The 7,191-nt window shown below is 38.2% G+C and overlaps 1 protein-coding gene across 2 annotated transcripts in view; it reads left to right on the top strand.

Moving 5' to 3' along the window:
- The window catches only part of Kiaa2026 (KIAA2026 ortholog), a 101,117-nt gene extending 94,308 nt beyond the window's left edge, over positions 1–6,809 (top strand). For both annotated transcript variants that reach the window (XM_004637197.2, XM_023721867.1), the window contains 2 exons: positions 1,217–1,404; positions 2,499–6,809. In XM_004637197.2, coding sequence (XP_004637254.1) covers positions 1,217–1,404; positions 2,499–6,124 — 3,814 coding nt within the window. In that variant the 3' untranslated portion in view covers positions 6,125–6,809. The remainder of the gene's footprint in view (positions 1–1,216; positions 1,405–2,498) is intronic.
- Positions 6,810–7,191: the final 382 nt, after the last annotated feature.

Below are 7,191 nucleotides of genomic sequence, written 5' to 3'. Positions count from 1 at the left end.
GGAGTCAGATGAAACTGGGGTTGGGGGGAATCACAGGGATGAGCCAGGCGTGGTGGCACATGACTGTAATCTCAGCACTCCGGGCTGAGGCAAGGGGATCATTTTGAGTTTGAGACCAACCTGGGCTACAAAGTGAGTTCAAGGCCAGCCTGAACTGCATAGCGAGACCCCCCATCTCAAAAAAAAAAAAAAAAAAAAAAGCAGTCATTAGCTAAGAATGGGAAAGTAAAACTTTATACTGTCTTCCCTTGGCTATTTCCTCATTCTAGTCTTACAGACTGAAAAGGGAAATTCATTTTACAGTTATCCTTGTGCCACTCATCTACTATCTCACAGTCCCATAAAATCTTTAAGCAATTATTTAGGACTTAAATAAATTGAGAGTAAATTGTTAACCAATCCTTGGATTAAATGATGGATTTGTTTGTTATACTCTACAATAGTCACAGTAATCATTACTGTCACTTAGAATTTCTCTTTTAGCTTTTTTATTTTTATTTTATTATTTTTAAAGTGTTTAGTAAAAGGTCTACAGAGTCTCACTACAAGGATTGGACTCATAGTGATCCTCCTGTTTTCAGCCTCCCAGGAGCTGGGATTACAAGCGTGTGCCACCATGCCCAGTCTCAATCGCCAGTTTATCATGCCCCAGGGGCAGGGCTGGCATGGCTTATGGTGCTGGGCTTTAAACCCTGACCCCTACTCTCTGCCTAAGTGCTTTAGTCCCTGAGCTATCTGACCAGCCCTCTTTCTTAGCTTTTTTAAATGAGCTTTTTAAACAGTACTGTGAGTCATAATTTTAAGACAGTCTCAAGTGCATATGTCAATGCAGCTAGAACAGAACTACCTTTCTCTCACTAGGTCTTTGTAGAAAGACAGATGTGTGATATTTCAAACTTTTTCAGTAATGTGCAATTATAATCTTTAAATTTCTTGAGCCTACCCTCTGGATTTTGTTTTCTTAAGCAGTTACTCATTGGCAAGATCAAATTAAGCACTTTAGACACATTTAAGATTAAAACAATTTTTTTCAGGTGCAGTGGTACATGCCTATAATCCCAGGAGACTTAGGCAGAAGAATCACAAGTTCAAGCCCTGCCTGGACAATTTAACTTGTTTCAAAAAAGAAGTTTCATGACAACTAAAAGCATTTCAATATATGTTCTAAGAGTTTAATGTATATGCATTGTTTGTTATATTGGGTGTTTAATTTTAGGAGTCGCCTAAAGAAAGACTACGATGATTTCAGAAGACAACCTGATCATGATAAATTTACAAGAGAACTGTGGATTACTGAAGATTGTGAAGGAGATCCTGAAAAAGAATCTCCTAAAGTAGAAAGCAGTAAATCTGTAGACTTAACAGAACCTCTAGATGACCTGGAGAAAGATCACTTTGATTCAGGTAGATATTAAAAGTGTTTTACAGGGGTCTGGCAGGATAGCTCAGTTGTCTAAAAGTGCTTGCTTGGGCAAACTCAGTCAGGTGCAGGGGATCACAGTTCAATGCCCAGAGCCACATGTGGCACCACACCTGCCCTTAAAGGTGGGCCTAGTCAGCCAAAAAAAAAGAATCCTTCTCAAAAGTGTTTTACAGTTTTAGTAGAACAAAGAGAAGTTTTTGTTGTGAAAGCAAAAAATAATCTGGTCAGTGTGTTTTTCCCTGTTTTTATTTTGTTTTGGGGTTGGGTTGGGTTGGGTTTGTTTTGTGGTACTAGAGATTTAATAACCCAAGGCCTTTACATTGAGTTAAGTCCCAGCCTTTTATTATTTTAATTTGAGACTGTTTGTTGCTGTGTTGCTAAATTATCCACATTAGGCTTGAATTTGTGATCTTCATGCCTTAACTTCCAAGAATTTTAGTGTCATGTGCCACTAGGCCCAGTTTGGTCAGAGTATAATTGAGTAGGAAAATCTGGTATGTTTTGAAGAACTATACATGTCCTTGTAAGAAATTTCCTGGGAGTCATTATTACATTTCTAGGAGTTTCTGGAGCCAGTTCCTGACTCCTTAATATAGGTATGTCATTGTTGATTGCAAATCACCTGTTCTTGGTCTGTTTGAAATTGTTTCATTCTTTTATTTTTTGAAGCTTTTGAATCACCCTATAGTAGATTTTATTTATTGATTGATTTATTGATTTATTGATTTATTTGGTACAGGGTCTCACTACACAGCTCAGATTCATAATGATCCTCCTGTCTTAGTGTCCCCAGTGCTGGGATTACAGGTGCCCACCACCACACTAGATTTTGGTGGCCAGCATGGCACACCCAGGGCAAGGCCAGCATGGCATGTGGTCCTGTGGATCAAACCTGGGTCCTTGCATTTGCCTGGCAGGCATTTAGATTGCTGAACTATCTCCCCAGTTCTACAATAGATTTCTTAATAAATTTTCAGATTGATTTTTAATTAGTCAAAGATTGACTTTTAATTGATATCATTGTTACTCAATAGCTGTTTTCTATGAACAAAATTCTTGTTTTTATAATTTTCAGATGATATGAAATCAGAAACAGATTTTCCTATGGCCAGAAGCAAGCTACTGAAAAAGGAATTGCCTTCTAAAGATGTACTGAAGACACTGCCTAAAACACTTAAACGACAGTCCAAACAAACTAGTTATCTGGATGATAGCACAAAAGAGCTTTCCCCAAAGAAGAAAGCAAAGTTAAGCACAAGTGAGACAATTGAGAATTTAGGAAGTGATATGCAGATTGACTGTTTGAGTGAATCAAAGCATACAGAACTACCATTTCCAGATTCATCTGCCTCACTGGATTCAGTACTAGTGTCTACTCTGCAGAAAGGGACCAAACCAATTCAGGCCTTGCTTGCAAAGAATATTGGGAACAAAGTGACCTTAACAAATCAACTGCCCCCTTCCACAAGTAGAAGTGCTTCTTCTGTGGAAAAACCAGTTATGTCTCCTGCAGAAGCAAGCCCCATAAAACCAGCATTGACCTGCCTCACCAGTACAAAAGGTCCTTTACAGATGGTATATAAAATGCCCTGTGGCCAGTGGTTACCAGTAGATCTTAACAATAGCTCTGTAAAGATTCAGATGCAGCCGGTGGTGGATTCTAAAACAGGAGAAAAAATCATGCAGCAAGTTCTTATTTTGCCTAAAAATTTTATGATTCAACAAAAGGAGGGAAAAACAGTTACAAAAGAAATACCACCACTTCAACAAAAGAGTACAGAACATTGTTCATCTTTCCCACAGACAGCAAATGTAAACTCTTCTTTAGCATCAGTTCTTGTCAACTCAACAGGAACTATGTCTACCCAACTACCTAATACAGTTTTTAACAAAACTGTTATACCTTCATCAAATGTGAGTAGTGCTAGGTCACAGCCACTGTCACCAGTAACTTCTGTAAGTAATTTATTAACACCATCAGTAAAGACTAGCCACCGTGACCATGAGGTTGGAAAAATCAAGAATGCAGTGTCAGCAGCTACATTCCCGCAGCCCATTTCTTCAGCCACCGTTTCCCCAACAGTTCAGCCTCTATTAACAGCAACAACACTAAGTGGTTCTACAAATTCTGGTAATTCCCTCAATTGTTTTGCACAACAAGCTGCTGATTCTTCTGAAACAAAGCAAGAACTGAAAACTGTGTGTATAAGAGATTCACAATCGATTCTTGTTAGGACACGAGGTGGAAACACTGGAGTTGTAAAAGTGCAGTCTAATCCAGATCAGAATTCACCTACCAGTTTGTCCTCAAGTTCAGTTTTCACTTTTACTCCTCAACTTCAGGCATTTCTGGTGCCAAAATCAACAACTGCATCATCCTCTACTTTTTCACAAGTACCTGGAATGACTACATCATCCAGTTTCCCGCCTTTTGGACAATCACCAACTTCTGTTTCTGTTCCCTGTGAGTTTAATCCCTCTATGGGGAAAAATGTCAAACTAACATTAGGTCAACCCTCCAGCAATGGTAATTTGGGCCACATGACAAATAAAACTTCACACATCACCTCTTCTTCCTTGATGTCTTCTGTTTCTTCCAGCACTCTACTACCTTCAACAACAAATAGTTCACTAAGTGTAATTAGTGTATCAGGTAATCTTGGACAAACCAATACAAATGTTATTCATACTTCAACTAAACAGCAACAAATAGATTATATTACAAAAAGTTATCCCATTATTACAAGATCAGAAGCAACAACAGCAGCAAATGGAGATGTGATCAGTGGGGCTCCCATTCAGAAATTTATGCTAGTGTCAGCTCCATCTGTTCTTCCCTGTAGTACGACTGCAGTTAATGGGACACCTGCACTGACATCTACAGGTGTATCTACTCAAAAATTAGTTTTTATTAATGCTCCAATTCCTGCTGGCACTTCAACCCCAAGTGTTGTTGCAGAATCATTAAAACAAACTCTTTCGCACCCCTTGAATAAAACATATGTAAAGACTCCTGAGCAACCCCAAATACTGTTAATTCCATCTACAGTGGGGGCACCAATAAAAATAAATTCTTCACAAACTGTGTCTCAGATAAAAGATGTGAAAATTGGACTAAATATAGGTCAAGCAATTGTAAATCCCTCAGGCAGTGTGCCAACTCTACCATCAATTAATATATTACAAAACGTAGCCCCAAAAGAAGACAAATGTAACAAGGCCTGTGTGTTACCACTGTCAACAAGTAGTAACTCAATTCCAGTAAGCTCAAATTTTGTGAGTCAAAATACTACTGTTAATGAATCATTGGTTTCTACAGCAAGAACAATAAGCATGTTTTCAGTAACAAGAGCAAATGTTTCTTTGACTTCCCTTTCAGTGACCTCATCCTCTGCTTCAGTTGGCACACATCCTCCCGTTTCAGTGAGCGGAAATGATACCTCTTCAAGAATTATGCCTATTTTATCAAATAGACTTTGCTCGCCCAATCTGGGAAACACTGTGGCTATATCAACTGTGAAAACAGGACATCTTGCATCATCTGTTCTGATTTCAACTGCACAACCAACAGTGACTCCTAAATGTTTAGCATCAGCTTTGCAAATCCCTATTACTGTTGCCTTGCCTACACCTGTGACTGCATCCCCCAAAACTGACACAGTTCCACATCCAGCAACAATACCAGGATCCACACTTTCTGTATCTCTTTCTAAAAGACAATCTCAGACTTCTCTCCAGTTTCAGTCACCAGGGATTTCAACTACAGTGCCAACAAATGTAAACACAAACAAACCTCAAGCTGAATTGTCATCCCTTTCACCAAGTCCAGGTAAAATAATTAACATTTCCAGTTTTACTTCTCTGCCAAATCAGCAGATGTGCCCTGCTTTAGTCAAGTCAACCCCTACGTACAGTTCTGTCGCAGGTAACTCTCCCCTTCACACTGCTACAGCACCATCAAGTGTAACTAGTCTAATAGCAAGTCCATTCAGTGAACCTTGTATTCAGCAAAACATAGTTATTAACACCAGTACACCTTTGGCACCTGGAACTCAGATCTTGATTAATGGAACCAGGTTTATTGTTCCACCACAAGGTCTTGGAGCTGGCAGCCATGTTCTCCTTATATCTAATCCGAAATATGGGCCTCCCTTAGTTCTTAACAGTGGCCAAGGCATTCAGACTACAGCAATAGATAACCCTGCCCAGAAGATCACACTAGCATCAAGTAATTCTTCAAGTGGACAACCTATAAAACTTCCTCTAAAAAGCTCTACAAAAACTGTAAACTCTCTTGGGAATGCAAGTTCTCTACCCACAGTACATACGACACCACAGATTATAAACACAACTGCTACAGTTTCTGTTCCACCTCCTGCACCACCAGTATCTTTGACTTCGGTAATTAAGTCTCCTCCAGCCTCCCTTTTAGGCAAGACAGCTTCTGTTTCTGCCATTTCCTGTAGTAATCCTCCACTGCCAAGTAGCCCTTCAGTATTTCATTTGGACACATCTGTCAAAAAATTGTTGGTCAGCCCAGAAGGAGCCATTCTGAATACCATAAATACTCCAGAATCTAAAGTTTCTTCACTATCTTCACCTCTGTCTCAGATTGTAGTATCTGCCAATCGGAATCCCACCTCTGTCTTCCCAGGTTTTCAGTCATCTGGTTTAGAGAAGCCTGACACAGCTGCATCTTGAATTAAGACTAAATGAGCCAGTTTTTAAATAATGGGGCATTCTTTTAACTCTCATAAAAGTTTTAACTTTATTATACTGTTGAAAACATACTATACATATTTGTGTATGTGTACGCACGTGTGTGTTCACGTGCATATTTTAATGTATCTCTTCATTAGCTTACACCAGGACTTCCCCCCCTCCCCCCCGCTTGGGGAGGGAAAAGTGTTGCATTTCACTCATTGGTATGAGGTTGTTTTTGAAGCTTCTTTGTTTAAAGTATGTGGTCAAGATTTACTTGCCTATATAACATAAGTTGAACTAAGTCAAGTTTGACTAGTTTAGAGCAAGCTAGTCTTTTGCACACTTACATTGACATGTTTCTTGAATTTGGACTATTATAGCATATCCATGATACAATATTCTGTGTCCTTAGTGAAATATTATTTTTGTTTCTGTAAAAAGAAAATTATATATATATATATATATATTTATGCATTATGAAAATGCAGTCCATGGTGTAAAATTGTACATATTCCTAAATCCCTAACAACTTGTACTAAATATATGTACAAAGAAATATGCTGTCTTATTTATGTTTTGTTTACATAATGTATAGTTTTTTAAGTATTTTAGTAATTTTGGACCAGTGAACTGTTAGCAACAATGCAGAAGAATCTGCATGTAATAAACTGAGTTGCTGGAATTTCTTTGTTTGAATACCATTTTAAAGTGTGCTTTTGTTTCATTGAAAGAATATATGATAGAAATGAAGACAGTACTTTGGGAAGAAGTAATTAAAGATGGGAAATTTGTATTAATAACTTCCATTTGTACAAGGTTTCGTCATTTACAAAATTTGCTTTTGTACATTATTTGATTTTCACATTACTTTTTTTTTTTTTTTTTTTTTTTTTTTTTTTTGTACCAGGGATTGAACTCAGGACCTTTTACTTACCAGGCAAGTGCTTAATCTATCTCTCTATCTCCTTAACATTACTTTTGACAGGTTAAGAGATACATCCTACAATACCCAGCGCATAGGTAGTAGAGCCAGTACATGAGCCAGATCCTCTAAATTGTTTTTC

Source organism: Octodon degus, unplaced genomic scaffold (assembly GCF_000260255.1).
Source record: "Octodon degus isolate 3935 unplaced genomic scaffold, OctDeg1.0 scaffold00087, whole genome shotgun sequence".
NCBI lineage: Eukaryota > Metazoa > Chordata > Mammalia > Rodentia > Octodontidae > Octodon > Octodon degus.
Note: the sequence above shows the minus strand (reverse complement) of the source record. Positions and strands in the feature narration are given on the sequence as shown.